Raw genomic sequence first — 24,628 nt, 5'->3', positions numbered from 1 at the left:
GGATATCAGTTAACATATTTGACATAGAAAAGTCATTTGTGCAATGTTGCATTGCTTGCCATTTTGGAAGAGCAGGGGGAATAGATCTTGCAATGGGCTGGGGCAGGCACTTTGGTGGCTTCTTAACTTTGTTCATTTTATGCCAGGCTGGCGTTGGGCAGCAAAGGACCTGATATAGCATTTGAGCAACGGCAAAGATGAAGAAAGGTTGCTGAAAGTGAATGCTGATTATGTTTTGCGTGCTTGAAATGTGCTGTCTTGGCCGTGAGAAATTCCATTGAGAATAAAAACATGCTGCAAATCGTCAAGTTTTCTTGCCAAACAGGTCATCTTGGTGCAATCCTATGACTGTTCATTGTAACTGGATTTGCTGTGCTTTAAGGACTTTTGCTGTTTCCTGGCAAAGTGCTGGGATCTGGAGGAGCTGCCCAGTTTCACATTTCAAGTATTGAGTAAGTGGTAGCTGAGGAGAAACACTTCTCTGCTGTCTGTGTGTGGCACCAGCATGGCTCTTCCACATTGCTGAGAACATAAGTGCAGTTATTTGTCTTCTAGACAGATTAGTGAGAGAGGCAGATGACCTCATGGAAGCAGAAAAAGGTTGGATTGGTAGATGATGATGAGCTTCATGGACCAGGAGGTGTTTCTGCAGAGTCAGTGCATCAGGAAACATTTCTCATTTTGTTTACTTTGCACTCCCAATGTCCAGACAGTCCCAGGAGAGTTAGCTCATGGTGAGGCCCAAACAAACAGACTGTGTAGCATTTGTTTGGTTCTCGTCATTACCTAAACTAGAGATTGGCCAAGTCAGTAGACTTGACTCTGGCAGCAGGTACAATTTGTGTTTCCTGTTCAGGAGATGGGCTTGAGGAATACACTCATGTAGTGCTTGAAAATACACGGCATTCTGCCCTGTCTCATGAGAGCGAGAGGACTTGGAATATGTTGATGTAATTCCACACTTTGTCATGTATTATTTACATACTGTTTGCACTTCGCTGTTCTCTGCATCAGTGCCAGCACCTTGATATTTCTGCAACTTATTTTTATGATCTTGGTGTTGAAACAGCTGTAAAAACAGTTAGTGAAAGTGAGCCAGCTGCTGGAATTTCTGATTGCAAGTGTGGTTTGTAGTAGGTAGATTCTGAAAGGGAAGGAGAGATGGAAAACAACAAATAAACTTAATCTTGTGACTAAATAAAATTCCTTCTACCGAAAAAAAAAGTTAGGTGGCTTAAATTTTAACTGCTGAAGATAATTAAATCATTGATAAGTGAAATAATACACAGTTATGTAAAGAAAGTGTCCAAGGATATACTACTGCTTTAAAGGACATCTTATACTCGCCTGTGAAGACTTGGGAGCAGTAGAATGTCATCTCTCTTACACCTCATTTGGTTTGGCATTGTAAAAATAGTTCAAAATACAAATCTTACCAGACTGAGAGATATAGATCAATTAACATTTTCCATGGGTACCTAAATCCAAATACTTAATTTGTACACTGGTGTTAAAACTGGTAAAATGTGACTTTAAGAAACAAAATTAAGAATTTTCATCCAAGTAGTTAATTGCTTTTGACTTCAGTATTTAGATTCTTGTTGGTGGTCCAAGTGTAATAGAGACCTAGTGTCCTTAATGCTGCAGTGATACACATAATTACTGTATTTAAACTCCTTTGATCTGGCCTAAGATGCAGAGATAAACCGATAGGCTTAGCTGAAGCTGAGCACTGTCATTTTCTGCAGTTCTGCAGCAAGGGGAAGGGGTAACCTATGGGTAATGATTTTGTTACTTACTTTTTTCTGTTGCAATAACTTACCTGCTGTTTATAATGCTTCCCTTAAAATATTTGCTAATTTACTTTCTAAGGATTTGTGGAGTGCTTCTTCTTGACATGTGCTTTGGCCCAGCCAAAAACCAGAGGCAACCAAGAGATTTCTGCTTGTATTAAAAAAATGCCAATTACAAGTTGTGTGCATTTCGTTTTGGAGAGAATGATCTCATGTAGTACAGATGTTTTCATGTTTTCACCACACACAGTGATAAGCAGAGGTAGGTTACAAGTGAGTTTAATTAAGAGTAATGTGTATAGACGAAGTCAGTTCTTGGAGATTGTGTGATCATTGCTTATTCCAAATAATTTCATTTAATTAGTCTTCCTCTTCCTGAAGAGCTAATGTAAAAAGTGAGAGAGCTTGGGCATCCAGGGATAAAATTGTAGGGGTTTCAGAGGTTGCTTGGCCACTGCTTTGTTGCATTCCTAGTTAATTATTACTTGTGTAAAGTGAATGAAAAATGTTACAAGAGCCTACACCACCTTGCAGTGTGAGCAGATGTTTATGAACAAGGCACTGAGAAAGCAAGCTATTAATTTTGCTAGTGGTAGTTGTTAAATTTGCAGCTCCAGATTGGAAGGAGGCAAGATTCAGTTTAAAAACTCAGTGCAACTTCTATGGTACTCTGCAGCTCCAGGTTGCAGTTTTCAGAGCTGTACTCTGATGGTACGTAATGCTCACAGAAACGCTCTGTCAGTGTAGTCTGAGGGTTTATCAGCTGTTTCATTCTTGTTAGGATGTCATTGTAACTGCAGGCACAAAATAAATCTTCATCTGCTAGGCTGAGAGCCAGATACGTTTTTATGTTTTTCAGGGACGCTTTGCTGAAGTAAATAAATGGTACAAGTGTTCTGGGTGACACTAAGTGGAACCTTAAAGAGGCAGGAGAAGGATTTTCTTTACCTTTTTATGACTAGGATCCCGAGTGATTTATGTTTTCATCCTGCAATTTATACTTTCCAATGAATCCTCTGTGCTCCTGTTGAAGTCTGTTGACCTCAGTGGCACATGGTAGTTCAGAGTTTTAATCACAGCGATCAGATTCCAGGATCCAGCCTGTGATGTGGGGATGTGACAGCAGACTGTGTGTGTAGTAAAAGCAGAAGATGTAAATTCACAGCAGAGATGGCAGCTGGAGGAGTTCTTCCAAAGGAGAATAAGTGTGAATGATAGGAAGAAAGGAGGCAAATTAAAAATGGGCTGAAACCACTCCTGACTGGAATCTATTGATCCATTTATTTCTTCTTGCTTGATTATACTGCAATTTATTTCACAATGAGGTAAGACTATCTGGACAAAGTACTTGTATTAATTGTCAGGGGGATAGTGTTGTTCATCAAATTAATGTATATTTCCACCTCTAATCTACCTTAGGAACTGAGCACATGCCTTTGCAATGCTGATGTTACTATGTTCAGTAACAGTATTGTGGCACTGTAGGGGGCTGGAGCAGGAGTGCCAGGCTTGGACTCACCAGTCTACTTTGCCAAAGTTAGAACAGGAAGCTCTGTTCTAGATACTCGTAGTCAGAGATGTCTCCTGCTTACAATGTCTAGTATGCTTTACTCTTTCCTGCTCTGATGTTTGGAAACAATAGATACATTACCTATAAAGCTGTTTCTCCCATGCCCTAACGGCTGTGCAGTTCCTGACTAGGCAAGAAAGGCTGCCAGTGGTAGTGTAGAAAGAAAAGAAACATTTTGATCTTCAAACACAGACAGTGAATTTTCACCATTAATTTAGCACACTGCTGTGTTTGTGGTTATAGTCACAATTTATTCTGTTTAATTATGCACTATTTGGCATATACAGGTCTCAGCATGCATTGTATTTCAATTGAAAATATCAGAACTTGCAACTCAAAATCCTGGGTTTATTCAGCAATTTTAGTAATTTTAACAAGGCCAAAAAGCCATATGAAACTGTGCCAAGTTTAATTCCATACTTCAGCGCTTGTTTTGACATATTTTTTGTACCTTGAGTTGATGTGCCAAAATTCTGTGTGATTTGCAAAATGTCTGTAATAAGCATGGCTGGACACACACCCACTTCAGTAAGGGGGTTGCTTGTATGAGGGGATATTCTTGTATTTACTGTCATCATTCCATTAAATGGACTTTAGTAAAACAAAACAAAAGAAAACAAAAAAAGCCTGCTTGTCGGGTGGGATATTTTAAGACCTAGAAAAGCAGAGGCTTTAATATACCCTGAGAGCCCCAAGCCCATCAGGGAATATTAAATAAGCAGGCCTGGTCTTCCTCTGTGCCAGTTAAAATATCTTACGCTGTGCTTTTTGCGACAAATCTTTTGCCGCTTGCTTGCATTTTAGCAACTCATTTCTTTATTGTCGTCATCTATTATAGGTGAGTAATATTCACTCACTTGATGGGGTACTAGTAGAATAAGTAGGCAGGTGGTAAGTGCTTTTCTAGTACACCTTTGTAGTTGGGGTATGTTTCTTTTCCAGCTGCATTGAAAGGAGCAAGTTACTGCCTGGATAATAATCTAATTACTTTATCTTTTCCTCTTGTTTTCTCAACAGGAGAGTTGCCCAGTCCCAGTATGGAGGAACACAGTGGCTCTGCAGAGACTCCTCCACCAAGCCGAGGGCAGCAGTGTGCCCTTAAATGTGGCTGGCTGCGAAAGCAAGGAGGCTTTGTCAAGACCTGGCACACACGCTGGTTTGTTCTCAAGGGTGACCAACTTTACTATTTCAAAGATGAAGATGAAACCAGGCCGTTGGTAAGTGAAAGGAGGAGATAGGATGGGAGGTGAGGGAGGAAAAAAAATTAATGCAAGCAGAGTTGTCTGGTGTTTAAAGAAGCAAACCTCTCCTTCTCTGTCACTGATTCTGTACAAGTTGGGATTTTGATTACAGTGTTAAACCGAGTCACACTTCGGCAGTTAGTGTGTTTTCCCCATTAGGCTTGTTTCTAAAACTTCTTTTTCCAGGTCAGGTTCTCTCACTGAGCATTTTAAAGGGAGTGCAGTATACATGAGGTTTAAGTGACAAAAGTCGGTCAGGTGGAATTGATTGAGGCAGATAAATAAACCATATTTGAAAAGGTACTGCTTATTTTTCTGCTGCTTAAATTGTGAAGCATCCTTGCTTTGTGTCTCCCCAAACAGGAAATCCCGTAAGACTGTAGCCTGAATATGGTGCCATCTGTAACATGGAAAAGAATGTTGTCTGCTGCCTGTTTCTGTTGTGGTGATTTACTGCTCCTTAATGCTCATCTGTTTTCCTATTTATTTAGCTTTTTCACCAACATGCTGTACAGCTGCTTAACTCCAGAGTGCTGTAAGCATGGAGTAAATGATACTGGCTCTCAGGTCAAGGCAGGCCTGAGCCTCTGTGATAAAAGTAAAGGGAGACCTTGTGCTGGCATCTACAGGAGTATGATAATCCTCTGTTTTAATCCTAGATGCTCGTGACTTCAGAAAAAGCTCTGACATCTGTGATTTAACTCTGTGCAGATATTAAAAAATGACCAGTTGTATTTTTTGTCTACTAAATTTTTGATGGTGTACCTTTGTGTGGATTTTCACAGGGAGTTCTCAGATATGCAAAGCCCATAACATTGAGCTTTCTGTGTGAAAGAGGTCATCATACTTTCTCAAGCTTTACAGCATGCATTATGGTGCACATGTAATGCATTCAGTCTTGAGATAACTGCTCCCAAAGAAGGTTCTTGTATGAGTTAATTTCTAAGTACGAATTTCACAGGTTCAGTTGCTGTTTGCCCTTAAAATTATCCCAGATAGACAGGTTAATTACATAACACACTGCATATTTATGAATTATATGCTAGTGTGACTACTTTGAATGTGAAATAGCTAACAATTTCTGAGTAATCAAATGTATTTTTCACTATATACACTTTCAATTAATAAAATATATAAAGCAGCCATCAAAATAAAAATGTTTATGGGCCAGAGCCTGGATTTCCAGAATACAACTCTGCTTCCTAGTGCTTGACATCTCTCAGAATGTTTGCGTGCAAGGACTTAAAGGACTTAATTGGTTTTTGAGAGGGACACAATGCTGTATTGCATTGAGCCCAAATTATCATCTTGTCTGCCTCCAGCCGACCTATGGAATGACTTCAGAAGATCTACTGAATTTACTGCTTCCCTTTTGTGAAATGGAGGTGGTGATTCTGTTGTCTTTGGTTGTTTAGGTTGCAGTTGACTAAATAACTAAAAGTTTGCTTGAGTTTTCCTCATAAGTTTCAAGTGAGAAACAAGTAAAGACACCTAGAGATACAAAGTAGGGACAGAAGTGTCAGTAGAAGTATAACTTCAAATATGCCAGTAGGTTTGGAAAATGAATAAGCCTGTATAAATTTGGATCAGTCAATATCTCACCTTGCTGTAGCTTTGGAATCTTTCTGACAGATTCACAAGTGTTAGTTTCTGAAATATGTCCCACGTTCAATGCCATGTACAGAAATGGCTGTTTTTCCCCCACTACATTGAATGGTTTACAGAATTAACTTTGACAAGAAAATTACTGTGACTGTCTTGGAACCCTGTTGTCCTTACTGTGGAGAGCTAAAGCAAAGAACTCCACTGAGACCATGAATATTCAGTGCTTAGGGATGTCATTAGGGAATGGCAAGAAGCATTTGGTTATGTTGTTTTATTGGCCATGGAGTATTGGATCTGTATTTAGGATAAATACCTTTTTATTCACTACCAGATTGTTAAGTCTGTACAGTGTACAATTGCACAATAATTCTTTTAGACCATAATACATTGGAAGAGCTAATTGTAGTTTTTATTTTGCTTATTGGTCGATTGCATTTGGAAGGAAGAATAGAGTGGTGATTACTCTTCATGAGGAATGCTCTAACTGCACACCTTATGTATATATATTTATAGAAGGTGAAGAACTATAGCAGGAGAAGAGAAGCCAAGCCAGTGAGTTTATTTTCATAGCCTTAATGCGAATTAGACAAAAGCAGAATCTAGTTTCTGATATGAATTCAGCAGATGTCCTAAGCACCAGTCTGCTTAACATTTGGGCTTAGGTTCTGTCCAGTCTGTACCAGAAATTACACCATGACATTTGCATTTTTGAAAGTGATGGAGGTGTGAATAGAACATGTTTTCGGAAAAATATTATTGTCTGTCAGACTTTATTCTACAAGTGTCTGTGTGTAATGAGAGTAAAGAAAAGAAATAATGTCTTCTGTCTAAACCATCAGTAAATGCATTGGAATTCCTGAAACATGCTCATTTTCTGCTAGTAATATAGTTAGCTACTACATATGCTTTGGTTAATATGCGTATATCTACTTGGTGTTAGACAATTAAATTTAAAAGTCATTAACTGTCATTGTGAGTGTGAGGAAATGTCTATGCCAGTCTGTATCAGATGCCTACAGGCACACAGAGCTAGAGATGAGCTACAGAAAAAAAAGCAGTACACAGTCGGATAGTCAAGGTCAATGAACTGTCATTTATTCTTTATCATTATCAAACACAATTTCCCTTGTAATATTTTATCAGTAAGAATAGCAGCTATACTTTGCTCTGATATCCTTGAGATGCCTCTGGGGATCTGACAAAGATGGCATTTCTGATTTCTGAAGATGCAGGTATGGATAGCAGTGATGTAGTTAATTCCAGAAGACAACCCCTCCAATAAATAAGTGAGCAAAACAGGTGAAGAAATAAAATATAATTTCTGAAAGTTCTGTATAATTTTTACTTCTTGGAAGTCATACTGGATTTTGCCTTGTTAATTCTTTTTACTATCTTGGTAAGTCACCTTACTCCTGACATCCTGTTGTCTTTTAAAAAGCTAGTATTGTGCTAGATCTGAAGGTCAGCTATCCAAGTTTGAAATGTGGGCAATTGAGAGAAATTCCCATTTCACAGTGCAGCTGTTGTTTAAATGCAGACCATGAAAATGTATTTTTTTGCTTTCTTTTCTCTCTATGCTCAACTTCTCCAGTTGAGTCAGGGTTGGCATGGTCTTAACTGAAGACAGGAGAAAAAAGTCAGTGCCTCCTCAGTGAGACAGCTCGTTTTTTTTTCTGTGGTTTTGTGAGCTGCAGGAAGGAGCTTCCAAGCGTCATCTCCTTGTGGCAGGTTTGCTATCACACTCTCCTGGTGTTATCCTGGTGTTACTGAGGAAGTGCGCTTATGGGAGCAAAGATGGGTAATCCGTACTGATGGACCATCTTTGATACTATGTTGTAAATGAACAAGAATGAGCAAGTTCATTCAGTCACAACAGTGTTTTATGCTTAGGTATGTATTTAATGTAGTTGCCCCTCAACTTGGTTTATGGACTTCAATTTGAGGTGTGTACAGTAGAGAAATCTTAAAGAACTGTGGACTAACCTTCAAGAAATACTTGTGGCTTCATGCCTGAAAACAGGTGATAATCTGCAGTTTCAGGTTATATCCTATACTGAACACTTCTCTGTAGTTTTTATCCTCTAGGTCTTGTTAAGTTCTCAAGTGTTTGGCACTGGTAATGCTAAAGAGTGTTTAGTGACTCACAGAGAAACTCTGGGAAGGGACAGCAGATATGAGTGCTAAAGTGTGAATCTTAAATGTGGAATTTGAATTGGTCTTTGAAATGGAGTAAGTAGCAGCTGGAATCTTAAGTACAGGTCACCATTTGTCTGTAAGGTATAGGCTGTCTCTGATGTGCCAACTGAATATATTTTGAGGTATTGCTTTCCAGCAAAATACGTGTTTACCGTTTAATTAAATTTGTGTAAAAAATTCATTGACAGAGAAATCCATTTAATGACATTAATAGGAAACATGAGTAATTTCAGTTGCATTTTTTAATTAAAAGAAAGCTTCTGATGAATGTATTATATAGAGAATAACAGGATAATTACATAATTTGAAACTTACCCTGTTGGTAGGGAACATCTTTCAGTATTAGTATTGAATATGGTTAAAGATTGAGCATCACCTTTTTACAAGCTAAAAGGGAATGGATAACGTTTCTGGGTGGAGAGTAAAAAAAAATTGTACATGTACTTTGGAACTGCATTACAAAAAATGACCATCTCTCCTTGTTGCCTAGAGGCTTTTCGGTGAGGGACATCAGAGTATTATTCACTCTGATCCTTGCCGTTGAAAGCCGCAAGAACCAGCTTTTGTGTAAGTATTGAAAAGCAGCAAAGCAAGCAAAACAGCTTCTCAGTAGTTATTGCGTTGACTTGTAATGGCACCTCCCTCAGTCTTGCATAGTGGAGTATGTCAAACACCAAGTTTCTGTGTGTTTGGCTTTACGAGCCTAGCTCAGAACTCCACTTTTCATGAAGCAAATTCAGGGACTTGATGTGAAAACAGAGAGGAGTGTCCATACCACTGATGATATTTTTTTCCACATCTCTAGGCAAAACACTAGTCTAAGAAACAGAAATTTTCTTGGGATGGACTAGGCGATCTCCCACCTGCACTTTGAAATATTGAGTTACCTAAAGCCTATCGCAAACCGTGAGGGAGAAGTTAATCAAATACAGTTATACAATTATACAAGAAGTGGGGGCGTGGGGGATTGTGGTTGAGAAAGAAAGCATACTTCTCAGGTATTTCACTGGAAACTCAGTATTGCTGAATGAAATTATATAGGATTTTCTTGAGATAAGTACTGATGTTTGCCAATAGTGAAAGGATTTGCCAGAAAGGATTTCTGTATTGGCTTTTGGGTGCATTTTTTTGAGGGTGGTGAAAACAGAACTTAAAAACAAAACAAATAAAAACCCTCTACACAAAAATCTATCAGAAAGCACACCTTAAATAGTTCACATGAATGCAGTGGAATGGAGGGATGTCCAACACACCTTAGATGGAGGTTTAAAAAAGTCAAATAATATGGTATTCTGCAAAGGCGGTCAGCTGCCAATGACTTCTTGAGATAGTAACATGCTCTGGAGTGGTCCTGATAAAAGCTTTCCAGGTGGTCTTGCTGAACTTTGTTTAAAAGAAATATGTAGTAGACAGGAAATAGTGGTCCCACTGTTTAGATGTCTGAATGAATCGTCCTCGTGACTGGCTGTATGCCCTTTTTAACAATTTCTGCTCATGGGTTGCTTGTTGTTGGGTAAACTTACACTGCATGTTACAGCAGAGCGGTCAGCTCAAACTCAGCTCAGCACACTCATGGCCAGGTTGTCATTTAGTGGTCTGGAGTGTGATCTCTCCTTTATTTTATTTCCCTTCATGGCTTTTGACCTTGCACAATCTCACTAAAGTATGGTACTGCTCATTGCAGTTTTGCACACATCATGCAAACTAGAAACAGATTTTGGGTTAGCTGAATGTTCGTCTTGTAATGATATTTCCTATTTCTTGAAATGCTTTGGAAGGAAGCGTTTGAAGGAAGGGAAGCCTCTGTGTAACATACCTTTCTATTTATGATAAGTGCATTTTTTCCTTTCTGATTGTTCTTGATTTCCAATCACTGAACATAAGGGCTGTCAAGTTTTAAACTGAAAATTGGCTTCTTAACTCTATCACTCTTTGACTTTCAGATGAGGCAAGAAGAGTTGTATCCAGTCTGATGTGAACGGCAGAATATCATGCTTTTTTTCTGTGTGAGACAGAAATGACCTGGCATGGCAACAGGCAAAGCAATTTAATGCCTGGTCTTTTCCACATAGTGAATTGGTACAGTGGTGGCTATTCAGTGCAGAAAGTGAAGTGAAAGCTCCAGAACTACTTTTTCCTTTTGTATGGGTTTTCAGGAAAGCAGTCCTTGAGTAGATCAATATGAGTAGGCTTTTGCAACTCAAGCAGTAGAATTTCTGGAATAAAGGGATGGTTATTGAAGGATAGGTCTTGGCTTTTACATGCACGAGAAAGTTCTGCTATTTTTATTACCTGTGTGCCTTTGTCGGTTTTAAAGTCATTTATTGCTGCAGGTTTCAGCAACTTATTTGTAGAGACATATTTTTTTTTTTTCTGCAGTGACTTATGTCAGGGCTATTAAAAGCGTAAGAGACTTTGGTCAGTAGATACCCAAGGGAATTGTGTACAAAAGAGGTTAGGATGATAAGGCTAATTTTTTTTGAAAATAGGGTGTTTCTAATGCCATTATTCTGTTGCTTGGGAAAGGTTTCTCAGATTTGCAGGACTGAATTTCTGTCCTTAGCCTAACATGAATAGCTGCAAGATCAGTCACTGAGGTGCTCAACTTGGATGTGATCAAATTCCACCTTTAATTTCCTTTTCTGCTTTTTTTGAGACAAAAAACATGAGCTTAAATTTTTAATAATTGTCCTTTCTTTCCTTTGAAGACTTTGGAGGCTTTGGGGTTGATCCAGTAAGAACCTTAAAAATTTTCAGAGGAAGAAAAAAGATTTCTCCTCCAGCATTAACTGCCACATTAATTGCAGGAGTGTCACTAAACACTGTGCAAGGGTAGGGATTCTCTGCCAAAATGGGGCAGTTCTTGCTCAGTGCTTTGCCCCAGCTTATGCTGCTGGAAATTAATTTCAGAGTTTTTTTAGATTTCAGCCCAATGCAAGGGGTATTCAGTGTCTCTCTTACAGATTGAGCTTTGCTTGTAGCAGTTGTGTCATTGTCTGTGACTATCACAGATTCTGTGATTTTGTATTGGTCAAATCTACAAACTACTATCCTGCTATTGTACCAATTCATTTAAATCTGTACATACTTAATGCCTGAGGACATGTAGCTTTTCATTCTCCTTGGACTTGAGTGAATTTTCAGAACAGCTCTTAGGTGAGATCTTTGTCATTGCATTGTTGTTGTTCTTTTTCTTCAGACCCAGCTAAAACCCCAGCTTCCCCTGGGTTTTCCTTTGCCTCCAAATTAATTAGCTGGTGAAATAACTGCCCCTGTCCTCTCCCAATATCAATAACATTCATAAAGGACCAGTTGTGTGGTTGTTGCTCTCTGACACAACTCAATGTTTCCGTCCCATTTGATGACTTGAAAAATAACAAATTAAATTGTTACCTCCCTACTCCCCATGCCCCCAGCAGTTCCATGAGCTGCTTGAGTAGATCTTCAGTTTAAACTATAAGTTTGTAAGTATTTTCCATATTCAGCTTCTTTGTTGAATTTTGACACCCACCTGCCCCAAACCAAAAAAACACAAAGAGTGGGCCTAGATGCTGTGCAAATCTGAGAACATGTCTTTCTCCCTTCAGACTTCAGAAAACCAGTCCAGTGACTGAAGTTCAAAATTCTCTGAGGTGAGATGGTTTTGTAGGTGGGAAATGTGAACCTTTCATGGTGTTTGGACTAGGACCTTTTGTTGTTATAACCAAGCTTGGAAGGTCAGGATAGTAAAGAAAAGGTGATCCTACCCTAGACTGCCTATTGATGTGGGTGGCAACACAGCCCCAAGTCCTCTTCCAGGCCATTTGTGAAGAACAAATACATAGTTTCAGACTTACATATCTTTAATCAATCCAAACTCAGAAATTAGTTTTAGTAAATATTTTTATGGTAGAACAAAGCAAAAATGCCTTGTGGCATTAATTGAAAATGCTAGCACCATTGACCCATGTATGCATTCACAGCTCAAGTTCTCAAGTATGCTACTGTGTGTATAATTAGATGCAGCCACCAGCTGCTATTAGATTGGAAAAGATGGTTGCTCTAATAAAATGCAAACTAGCCAAAAGCTTAATTTCAGTTCTTGGTGGCCAGTGCTTCTGTTTAGTCCAAAAGTTTGGGCAACTGCCCCCACCTTTTGCTTTGTGGGACCAGGGAACTGACTTGTTTGTAGCAGCTGGCTAACTCTGAAGTAAGTTAAACCCTTAGTATACTTCACTGCATTTCACGGATGAGCAATATTTCCAGATATAAGAAGCTGCTACATGGTACAAAACTGCTTTTCCATAATGATGGGACTGTCCAGTCTATAACTGTCTGGAGTCTTGCGTTTATTTTTATGCTTGTACTATCTCTCCCTCCCTCCTTTCCTCTCCATTTCTGACTCGTGACAATTGACAGGATTTGGAACAAGAAGGAGAGGAGAGATACTCTCTTTCTGCTTTCCTCTGTCACCTGCCAGATGACAAGTGCGTTTCTGGTGGATACTAATGCCTTTGTATTTGATAGGTTAATGAAGTTGTGTGGAGAAGAGTAAGGATGGTGGTAGGCTGCTGGTTAAAAAATGTACCTAATGGTTGTCATTGATTGTCTTCTTACTGCTGCCTTCTTGTCTGAAAGATTGTTGATCTAAATTCTTAATCATGCTAGTGGTTTTATATTATCAATTCCAAAGCAGCACAGTGCCTTTTGTCAGATTCAGTTGCACAGCAATAGTCTGCTTTAGATGTTTCTCTTCCTTACTTAATAGCTGTTGTACCAGTACACTAAAGCAACTAGCATTGATACTGCTACAGAGCACGTGTGAGGGTACAATGTGAAATTCTGCAGAAACCAATCTCCAAATTAATCTTTAAGTAAATTCAATGATTTCTCTTCCAAGTATATGTGGAGCTTTAGCCATTATAAAAATTCTGGTTTTGCACTCTGTTAATTTGGGCAGCAGAGGCTGTGTGATAATTCTGTCTCATCAAAGGGTAAGTAGTTGAGTTAATGAGTAGACGTGGATGTTATGTTTTGGAGCCTGGCTGACCAAATTCAGTGACATATGATCAACTGATAACCTGGAGCTGCTGCAGGTAGCTTCTACCTAAGTGTTATGCCATTAAGGGAATGTTTGAGATGTGGAAAAGTTCAGCTGGTATCTTGTGTAGGTCACAGTTAACATTCCTGTTCAAATAAATCCTAGGTGTGCTTGCTTATTTCCTTGCGTATTACTAAGGAACTTATTGAATGTTGTTACTGAGGACTCATTCTAGCAATAATTTTTAGCAGTATTTGTACGAGTCCATTGATTTCAGCTTCATTCAGCTGGACTGCATAAATGTTCTTTTGTGTGAGCTTAGGCTCCTCATGTGAAAAAGGAACTGAATCCTATGCAAGTTCAAATGCAGTGAAATGGTGAAGACATGCTGTGTAATGCAGACACTGTGGACAAAAAAACCTCTTTCTCAATGTCTTAGTTATTACAGTCTTAGCATTGCCATGTGTTCCCTGACAAGCTGAGCCAGACCTTCATACAGAACAAGTTTATGAGAATGGCCATCACAGGTGATATTTGTGTTGGCAGCTTCAGAAGAGAGGCTAAGGGCTAAATGATAACAGAAGAAGCTAAATTAACTTCTAATGCTATAGGGACATCCTTTTCAGCAGTCTTGCAGCACAAAAGTTGAGCTAACAAAAGCTTTCTCTGTTACTGCTGGGGCTGTGAAATAAAACTAATCAAAAGCCAATGCCGCTACCCAGACAGAGCTCCTGCTCTGAGTAATTGCAGCATCGACAGGAAAAGCAGATGCTTTTAACTCTTGGCTAATGATGACAAGCAATTGAAGAGTACTAGGGACTTTTATAGACACGGACATGAGTTTTGGAAGCCTGTTGACGGGAATTGAGGAATTGAGCATTAGTATAATGATCTTGTCATGCAGGTGATAGAAAACAGACCGAAGGCTGTGATTTAAATAATGAGCTAATGCTTTAGTAAGCCATTAGGAGTGTATTTGCCACACTAAAGTGGGGATCTCACAAGAATCTTCTTGTATGATGGCTCGGCAGCTAGAGTTTCCTTACCTAATCCATAGGTTTCAATTCTGGTTTAGGACTACTTACTTGCCCCCTTTCCCTCTCTGTTTCCATAATGTCTGTTGCTTCAAAGTTCTCTTTGTTTCCCATAAACAAAGGCAGAATGGCAGGTCTCCTTTGCTTTGGAGGGATAACTGTTTCAGCCTTGAAAAAGTGCTATACATTTGAAGGATGGGGAGAAATTAAAAGCCTGGATGCTATGGTCCTGTATCGGTTAGAGTAATTAGTATATTTCTGTCCTTATGCTGTGAGGAGCATAGAGACCACCTTCAGACTCCCGCTTGGTCTTTGGTGAAGATCAACTCCTTTTTTTTTGCATGTTTATTCAGAGCTTTAATATCCTTAAAATGATTTTTAAAAAGCACACTCGAGCACGATGGGAAAAAAAGGTAAGTGAACAGCTTGAAAAAAACGATGGAAGTGTTTAGGTGTTTTGGAACCCAATAAGAATGGGACACACTTGTAAGTTTTTTCACTCTTCCTTCTTTCCCTTTTCTTCGCTTAAGAGTGATAAATAATGCTCCACATCTGAAGAAGAGGATTAATATTTGTGGGGAATGATGCCGTGAAAAAGCTAAACTCAGTAATCACTGCCGAGTTGATTATAAAGCAGGTATTCTTTTAATGCGATGCTGGACACACAGGGAATGATTCCACCTAATGTGTGTGACCATTGCAGCTGGTTACATGACTTTTATACTTGTTAAACATACATATCCATGTAGATTCTGGGAAACACATTACATATTCATTATTTTTCCATGAACTCATTATCATAGTTTATCACCCACTCTTGTATGCATATCATAATTTCTTCGTGTCTTCAGAAGCCTCTGATAGTCTTAATCTTGTCTCCTTCATCACTGTGCCCTCTTGGTGAGCTCAGGTCTCTTCTTTGTTTCTGCTGCAGCCAGCCTTGCTTCAGTGGCTTGGAGCATCAGTCAGAGATAAGTTTCTTTAAGATACACAATACTTGATTTCTTGCTTGTTTCAACTATTAAACAAGCTAAACTCCTGTTACAATCACCTTCTTTCAAACTGCAAGCTGGCCAAGATTAGCTTAAGCTTATTCTTATGATTCTTATTATTGCTAATTCATTTTCTTAACATAATGATTTATTCCTTCCTTCAGGAGAAAGGATATTGCTAAAAATTTCGGTCTGTCATTCTTATTAAAGGTACCGTTTGCCACATACTGCCTAGTGTCAAGGTGCCAGATTTCCTCTCTGGCCTTAAAAGCGATACCTATTCCATTGTATACCAGCAAGTACTGAAACTGTTTAGCTTTTGCAAGCTCAAAGTAAACTCAGCAAATTATTTATATGTTATGTTTTTCCTGATTTTTTTTCTGCAAATAAATGTTGCTCAGTACACTTCATTATAAAACCTCTCATTTCTAATATGGAATCACTAACCATGGACTATCTGGGAGCAAGCTTCACGACTTAATATCTTGATGCTTTTGTTGAACCGCATTACCTCTTCATCTGCATACTCTTAAATCCAGTATAATGATTGTTTCCTGTAGTGAGACAGATGATATGCTACATAAATGCAACTTTTACATGTCACAGCAACAGTCCCTTTCAACAGGGGAAAGATTGCCCAGAAGAACTTTTTGAGAAAACACCTCATGAGAAGTGCTAGTGTGATTTGTATTAGTTAACTTCTGTTAGCACTTCTCTGAAAAGGGTAAAGAAAAAAGACTGAGATCAATCTGTTTTCACAGTTCCTTACGTACATGTTTAAGATCAGAGAGATTGGCCATGGGTAGAGCTTGGATGAGATGTGCAGTGGTGTTGGGAAAGAAAAGGAGATTTAGCTACCTGAGGTTTACTGTGCTTCCTTTGTGCCTCCAGCGAATGCCAGATTAGTCTCATGAGCATCAAACCTGCTTAATTTCCTTTGAATGAACGTGTGTTAAATTCCATACATTATCAAAACTCTCTTGTCCACAAATATTTTGCCAGGAGTGGAAAGCTATATGAACATGAGGCTTAGCAAGGTGTGTGTAATAGCAGACGCATGATTTCATTTGGTATGAGAATTCACAGATTAGTCTGGATAAAGTCCAGTTTTATATTTCATTCACAGTCAAAGCCATAAAACAGGTATGTTGCATTTAGGTAATATCAGATCAACAGAAGACCTTTTTTGTTTTGCCTCATGAGTTGATTGTTATTCCAGGTGTGTTTCTTCATTTTCTTTCAGTATTTATATAATGTCATTTTTACAGCCAACTATTGTGCTATTGCCCAATGACAGTCTTCTTGCCGAAAATGGAGAAAATCTTCCTCCAGAAGGAGAAATTGAAAGTTTCACGTATTAAGCATGTGCATGCACAAGCAACCTGACCAATCCTGTAAGCAGAGGAATGAAAACTTCTGTTCAGCTGAAAGAACTTAGAGAAACTACAAAGTTAGGTTCCTAAAAGAAAAATATTCTTTTAAACCCATGGAGTATATTGTGTAAGGGACAAAGAGGGCTGAGCTCCCTGCAGCTGGAGAGAATAGGGTTAATGTGTCATGGAAAGACTCCATGAGAATGGCAACTATTCATTGCATCCTGGCTCTTCGTATCCAGGACCACATATGGAACTGGCCTTTTAAAACTTGCTTAAGACACAGTTCTGAATGTGTTTAGAGCTTGGGTGCACTTGGTTGAATTGCACAGATGTCTTGATGTTGCCTTCTGTGTGTTCTTAGCAGGTTGGTGAAAGTGCACCAGAGCTAGGAAATACAAGTGGGGTGAGCTGGTGCTTTGTACCCTATTCCACAGCATGGTTTCTGAAGGCTGTGGTATGGCTACTGGTAGCAGCAGTGTGCCAGTCACTGCTGAGAATAGTTGTAGCCATTTTAAGGACAAGTAAAATGGCTTTTGTATTATCTCTAAATTATCAGTAAATTGAATATAAGTGCAGCTGGCAGGAATCTGCAAATCTGCATTTGCAGTGTTGTAGCTCTTCACTAGAGAATTTTTGTGTGTGGTGAAATTGTCTTTGGTCTGCATTACTTATTTCACTTACCTGCAGGAAGGAACCATAAATTTTGGTTAGGGGGTAAACTGAGAATAAAACTTACTGTAATGCTCTCATTTCTAATTTCTTTCAAGAGACTGTAACTGCCCTGTCTTGAAATAATGAGTAAGGACCCTGTACATTCAGCTGTGGGGAAATAAAAAAGGAAGGACTTTTTATAACTTACTATGAGACTGAAAGTGCATTATTACTACAGAGTATAAAGGTAAAATACATTGGATATTGCACACTGTCCATGACTCGCATGGAGCTGGTGATACAGTCAAACATTATGTTTATTTATTTTAAATGTATAATTGAAAATTAAATGGACAGAACAGAAATTTCACTGTTTTATACTAGAGGTTTTTCTAAAATAGTAAAATATTTAATGACCTCCAAACATTTCTGTAAGGACTATATTATTCCCTATTGAATTCTACAGGATAACATCAAACCAGAAGCCACAGGTTTTTTTTACTAGCTTCTGCATGTTTTTTCCATAAGTGTCTCTCCTGTCCCATATGATTATAACAGAGAAGGCAAGCTCCCAACAGTTTTGGTTTGAGAGAATAACAATCCCAATAAATTAGAGATGACTGTCACTTTTTGTCATCTGAATTATAAAATAGAGCTTGCTGGAGTAGAAGAGATGTTGTTGATAGCGATGGTGAGGGTTATGGTGGGATGCCTAAGGTAACATAGTAGTGACTGGAAGCAAGTCTTAAAAGCTCTTCTGCACGACCAGCCATCCCGTGTGGTGGCTGCGTGGGCAGTTTTCTAGGAAATCAAGTGACTTTTGGTGAGGTGGGCTGTGGTAAGCCATTACTCACACTCTACAGTTTGAGAGGTGACCGCTGCGTTGCCAAAAAATTTCAGCAGGTGACTGTTGTGTTTTGTAAGGCAGTTTTGATTTTTGCATTCGTTTCTACTGCACACCAGAAGCTGATGTTTTCTTACCAGCTGTTTTCATTTCTTACTATGTTTACTCTGACTTGTGTAAGACTTCGACTCAGTAGCCTGTGCATTTACATAGGGAGTCAGATTGCGTTTTGTTCACTTAAAATTACTTACCTGAATATGCAAATAAAACACAAGATAAACTTGTGGAGGCATGATTGATGAGTTTTCAGTGCTCAACTGAATACATTGACTAGATGAAAACGAGGCGATGAGCTGAATGCCTAAAAGAACAGTTTGCTGCTTTACCAGCTTAACCCTGATGCTGCAGTGGATAATTAAAATACATCAATAATGCATTAATGTTGAAAAAAAAGTTTCTTTGGAGGTGGTTATTGTGAGTTACACACTGATCATAAGGAGTTCACATCTTCTGTAAGTTACATAGCTAAGTTACTGTAATGGTAGTTTATTTTGAATACTTGTTGCTCTGCTTATATGTAGTGAGAAGCTTGATTATAGGTATGTCTGTCTAATTAGAAGGAATGAGACAAAGCCTGTCCTGTGTCTAATGTTTGTTGTCTATCGACATGTTGCAGGTTAAATGACAAAGAGGAAATGAGCAGAAAAATAAAAGCCTTTTGTAACAAAAATGTTGCGATAGAGTTGGCATCAGCAAATGAACTTTGTTGGTCTGTTCTTGGCAAAATAAAACATCTTTTGCAAAGGATTTTATTATAGTTTGTTTTGCTGGAAAATTGATAGGAGTAGGAATGAAATGAGCAAAAAACATTGGAAAAAAGTATAGATATTAGGTATAGAATTAGGTATAGATAGCTGTCTTGGTGTGGTGGTAGAGAGAGAAGGGACCTAGTAGCATGCCTTGTGCTGTGTCCATGGCTAGCACTATGTGAGGAATGCTTGGAGCTAGAGGGTTGCAAATGGAATAGCAGTGACTTGGGGAATGGAGGTTATATTTTGATGGCAATAGAATGAAGTGCAGTTCTCAATAATTGTGTCTTAATTGTCTCTTTACTCTTTTTTTCCTTTTTTTTTTTTTGCATCATGCTTTTATTAAAGTATTAAACTTCAGTAGCAGAGGCCATATCATCACTACCTGACTTATCCAATCATTAACTATGATTGTTAGGTAGAAGGAATAATAATAAAATATGGAAAGTGCACAGATGTTGGCAAAAGAGTAAGATTTTCTCAACAAGATATAGGCCATCTTCCACCTTACTTCAAAACACCAGACATTAATATATGTCCACCAGTAGTTAGCAATACTCTTATGGTTTAAGTTTTTAAAGGTGTAATTAGAGGCTTGTGGCAATCAGTCTTGGGTAGGTACAGAGGAAGATAAAATGGGTAGCCTTCACAAGAAGTCATTCCCAAAAGTGGACATGACAAGCCGATAACAGTGGTCCTATTCCTTTTACTCTCATGTGATGTCTTTATCTTGTCAGAAAGGAGCTCTTGTGTGTTAGACCAATCATGATATCAGGTTGATATTGAATGGCCTGAGAATCACAGAATCATTCAGGTTGGAAAATACCTTTAAGATCGAGTCAAACCAGCACTCAAGTGTTTCCATCCTGCTCAGTCAAAATGCTAGTTGTAAATGTTTAAATGTTGCTCTAAAAATTCCCAAACAATTAGGAATGATAAGCAATTATGTGATAATCATTTTTGTCAATAGCTTATTGCTTGCAGCACCTATGTACTCTGATGGGCTTTTTGATGATCTTTCTCTTTTCTTGTTCTGCAGTGTAGGAGGTCTGTATCCCTTACAAAGGCCCATAATGATGATTTTTTTCCTCCCTTCTTTTTATTTACTTGGATGTGGTACAAGTGCCACATGGCTCCTGAATTAATAAAATGAATAGCTCACAAGTGAGCCTTGTTAGTCTTTAAATGAAAATAATTGAGTTCTTTTAGCCTATTAGTGCTGCTTAAGAATAGGCTTCTCTAAGTCCATTACCTCTAGGATAAAAGTGGTATTTGCAGCTGAATAAGCAGCATGTACAACATAACTTGTTCCTAGGGAAAGAGGCTTTCTTAGTTCTTTGACAAGGGAGTGGCTTGTGTACTAGATAAAAACTGAATGACCTCAAACTGCATTCTTTAAATCCTCTTTACTCTTCAGTTGGCGGTCTGAAAATATTTCCATAAATGACTCTGGCTTTCTGGAGCTGTTCTCCGTTCCCTTTCCAACACTGATATTCAGTCGCTTGGGAAAAAAGCCCATCCTGCTTATTGGGGCCAAATTTACGAGGCTAACACTCGCTGCAGACACTCATCTCATCCAAGTGAAATGCCCGGAGCTCAGCCTCGTGTGGCTTTTATTGAAGCCTGAGAGATATGGGCAGAATAGTCTGTTAAATTGGCAGTCTTTCTCATTTTCATCAGTGCAGCAAAGGGCAAACTTCTTTGCAATGCAAAAGAGAAATGCAGAATACGTCCTGGGAAGGCAGAATTTTACTAGCAAAACGTGTAGTAACTGACTCAAGGGAATAAAATAACTTGGAATAGCTTTGCAATTTTTTTAGTGTAGCTTTATCTCCGACCTTGCAATTGCTGCAGCCCCAAGCTGCTGGAAAGCCTATGATGCTGCTTCTGGATTTGGCACAATGCTGTGTGGGTAGTGGTGGGCTTTTGTTTTTAATGGTTGAACCCTGGTTTTGGTGGAGTCATTCCAAGGCTATTAAAATAGACTGGGGCAGTGTAAAAGTGCGTTGAGAGGAGTCTTGCCAGAGTACAAGACATTTAACTCTTTATCAGCAAAGAGGCATGTAAAAAAATGCTTTTTGCTCTTTAATAGCTGAAGTTTGTAACAACTGCACAAAACAGTGCAGTGGAGAAGAACTTGAGATGATGCTGTACTGATTAGTATAAGATCTTTCAATAGAGCTGGCCCATGACAGTGTCTTTATTCAGCTCAGATCCTTTTCAGATGGGTCGTTTACCCCTGTGGAAATGAGGACAGTTCTGTTTTAGAACTCATCCTTCTCCTTTAAGAGCAGCACATTCAGTAGTTGATACTGGATGGGCAGAAAAAAATGGTAGTTAATAGTTTTTCAAAGTATAAATGCCAAAAAGCGCTCAGTGGTTTTTGCACTGATACCTGCTGTCTTACTTTCCAATGTCTGTTTGTTGTGAAGACATTGCACAGGGCAACAGGGACCAGGACAGACTGCAACTCTCTTGATACTAGCATGATATTCGTAATAACGAGTGTCAGAAGCCAGAAAATCCTGATGGTGTCTATAATGTGAGGCTGCGTCGTACCCACCCTTTGGGCAGATGCTGTAGCTGTCTCAGTTTGATAATAGAGATATGAATCCACAAGGCTGTTGATGGCTGTTATTCATTTGACTGGCACTAGTATTTAAAAGGCCTCTTGACCAGAGAAATCTTAAGTCTTGAATATATGGTACAAACCGGCTGTGTATTAGTTAAAATGCTCAGAAACTCAGTGACGAGGGCTGTGTACTGAATATCAGACAGGAGCCTTTGCAGGCTTTGGTACTTGCATTGTTTTTTCTAGATGATAAATCTGTTTGTAGATGTATAAATCTATTTTCTTTATTCTAAATTCTTCTCATCACTTGAAGCTTCTTTAATCTTTATGTAAACAGGAACACAAGAATTTATACTTGGCAGGGAGGTCATTAAGATGTAGTATAAATTTGCGTCTCAAAATGAAAATCTACTCAATCACCTGGAGTGAAATAATATCTCATCTGTTTATCTTCTCTGCTTTAAAAGCTGGGAAGGGAGGAAGGGAGGAAGGAAGGAGACGTCTCCCTGCATCCGTAATTGATATAAACTCCCCTTATGAGAGGGAAAACAGGTCATTTAGAGATAGAGATTTCTAATTCAGTTCTGGAAAATAGTCTTTTGTTCCCTAACACAAACCCTGCTAAAAGCAGCTGAATACTGTTGCTTAAAATGAACCTGCTACTGTTTACGTTTGAGTCACTGTAATGTTTATCATCATACAATTTGAGGGAACTCTCAGGTTGAAGAGTTTTTTTTTTCTTTTTCTAAATGTATTTCAGGGAGTCAACACTTCTTGACTGGGGCGCTGGTGATAGATCATAGATGATAACCTGCTTCCTTCTGCACAGCTCCAAGCGTCTCTTGAAATATCTCTGATGATGCAAGCAGAAAATGAGATTGAACTCTTCTGTCTTTTATTTTTAGGCTTCAGTAGCTCTCTCAGTTCAGTTTTTCGTAGTATATATAATTGAATGTTTGTTGGGATAAGCAGCAAGTATATGTGAAAGTTTCCTACCTGGATGGATGGGATCTGGGATGTGAAGCCCTGGTGTTCTTCCTCTGAGGTGGGAATGTTTAACCTCTTTGTTGTTCCTAGTAGTTATGTGCACCCAGTCTTCGCTGACCTGCTCCACATAGAGGACCATCTCCTTTGGGTGCTCATTGGAAAACATGGGAATTGTGCCTGGTTTTTGTGCATCCGTGTGCATACACAAATAACTGTTTCTGATTAAAAATGGGAAATCATCGTAGTATAATGACTTTAATTTAGACAGATGTTTCCCAGGATAGCTGTTTAGAGAAAAGCCTTGAAATGTCTGAAATCTTGCTTTTTAATAAAAGTACCATATCTACCCCCCATTCAACTCCAAAATCTGCTTGTGACTCTAGATATCTCGTCTTGGCTTGCGATAGGGCATGTTCAGAAACAGCTCACCTGCAACAGTCTGCTTTGCTTGGTGTATCCGTCGAGCTACGTTAAATTAGTTAACCAGTTTGTGTTCAGTATTTTCTTGACAATTATTGGTTAAAATGCAAAAATTACCAGAATTGAAATAGGAAACAAATTGAGAGAGCTCCAAAGCAATAAATATGAGATGCTGATTGTAAAAGTTGATGCTAACATTTTTATAACAGTATTTGATTGATGTAACATTTAAAACGTCAGCCTGGAACTGTTGGGAAATGGTTAAGTGAAAAAGGACATGAGAATGTTGAAAAATGGATTGAGGAATGGTTAAGTGAACAAGGACATGATTCGATAGAAAAGCTTTGTGAGACACGTATTGTGTAAGTGGAAACCTTGTTAAACTCTGAGTGTAGATATGGACTGAAAGAACGGTAGGCATGCAAGGAGGAATCTCTAAGAAGAAACTTCTGAAGGACAAGCGAATCTTTCCCAAGGGAACAGGATGGAGCACCGAGCCCAGCTGTAACTGTAATATAACTGCAAGTAGATAAATGGAACTCAAAGTAGCAACATAGTAATAATGAATTAACAAGGGACAATGAATTAATAAAGAACAAATAGTTTTAAGTAACTAATCATGTATAAACTGTAACAAAGCATAAAGCACAAAGCATCTTTTGAATGTTAGGGTATATAATCCGTGTTGATTTTGAATAAAGTCGAAGCTTGCTCTATCACTCACACTGAATCATCCGCTTGCTTCCCTCGCCGTCGCAAAGTGGCGCCCGAACAGGGACCCCCAATCCCTGTTTCCACCGGACGGCGAGCTCGGCAAAAGCACTGGTATGCAGCGATCAGGGGGCGGAAAGATCGGGAGCACTGAATCAGTACGAACGATCCGCACCTGAACCCGGATATCTACATGAGGAGGTTCGCCGGCCGAGTAAGAGACTACCTACTCGTGAGTAAAAAGGCTGCAACCTTTCATGGCTGGTCCATGAAAAAGGGTCGGACCGGCTAACGTAAGAGGGTCCGTTAAAGCACGCATGCAATGGAACGAGAGGTAGCATTTGAAATTCTACGCTTTTTAGAAAAGCGGGGAGCAGGTCCGATTAAGGACTTAATAGACGAGTGGAGAAATTATGGAGATTGTTTGTAAAAGTTGGGAAAAGCGCCGGGATACAGCGGCCGGAAGGTGAAGATTAAGAGCTTATGATTTCATTAGGGATCGTTGCACTCTAGTTCGAATGCCTGAATCGTCAAAAAGGGATCCGCCGCCCGACATCATAAGGCTTTGGAGAGATAAGACGGAACAGGGCTACACGTAAGACTTTATAAATTTATAAGGGTTTTTTTTTCTCTGACCAGAAATGGATAAAGAAGTGGCTTATGAAATATTACAGAGCTTCTTAGAGAAGCGAGTCTTGACTCACAATATCTCAAACAACTTGCGGGCCTCATTGCCTTAGGAAAAACTAAGGGATGTTTTAAGGATCCGAATGAGATATTCGAGGAAAGTGAACGGCGCAAATTTGG

At 39.0% G+C, this 24,628-nt stretch overlaps 1 protein-coding gene across 1 annotated transcript in view; it reads left to right on the top strand.

Annotated features, from left to right (window-relative positions):
• The window catches only part of ARHGAP24 (Rho GTPase activating protein 24), a 215,047-nt gene that overhangs the window by 26,290 nt on the left and 164,129 nt on the right, over positions 1 to 24,628 (top strand). Inside the window, 1 exon segment of the mRNA XM_054064671.1 lies at positions 4,381 to 4,580. Coding sequence (XP_053920646.1) covers positions 4,401 to 4,580 — 180 coding nt within the window. The 5' untranslated portion in view covers positions 4,381 to 4,400.

The sequence above is a fragment of the Cuculus canorus genome, chromosome 4 (genome assembly GCF_017976375.1).
Source record: "Cuculus canorus isolate bCucCan1 chromosome 4, bCucCan1.pri, whole genome shotgun sequence".
Taxonomy (NCBI): domain Eukaryota; kingdom Metazoa; phylum Chordata; class Aves; order Cuculiformes; family Cuculidae; genus Cuculus; species Cuculus canorus.
This window is presented reverse-complemented; position numbering and strand designations above follow the sequence as displayed.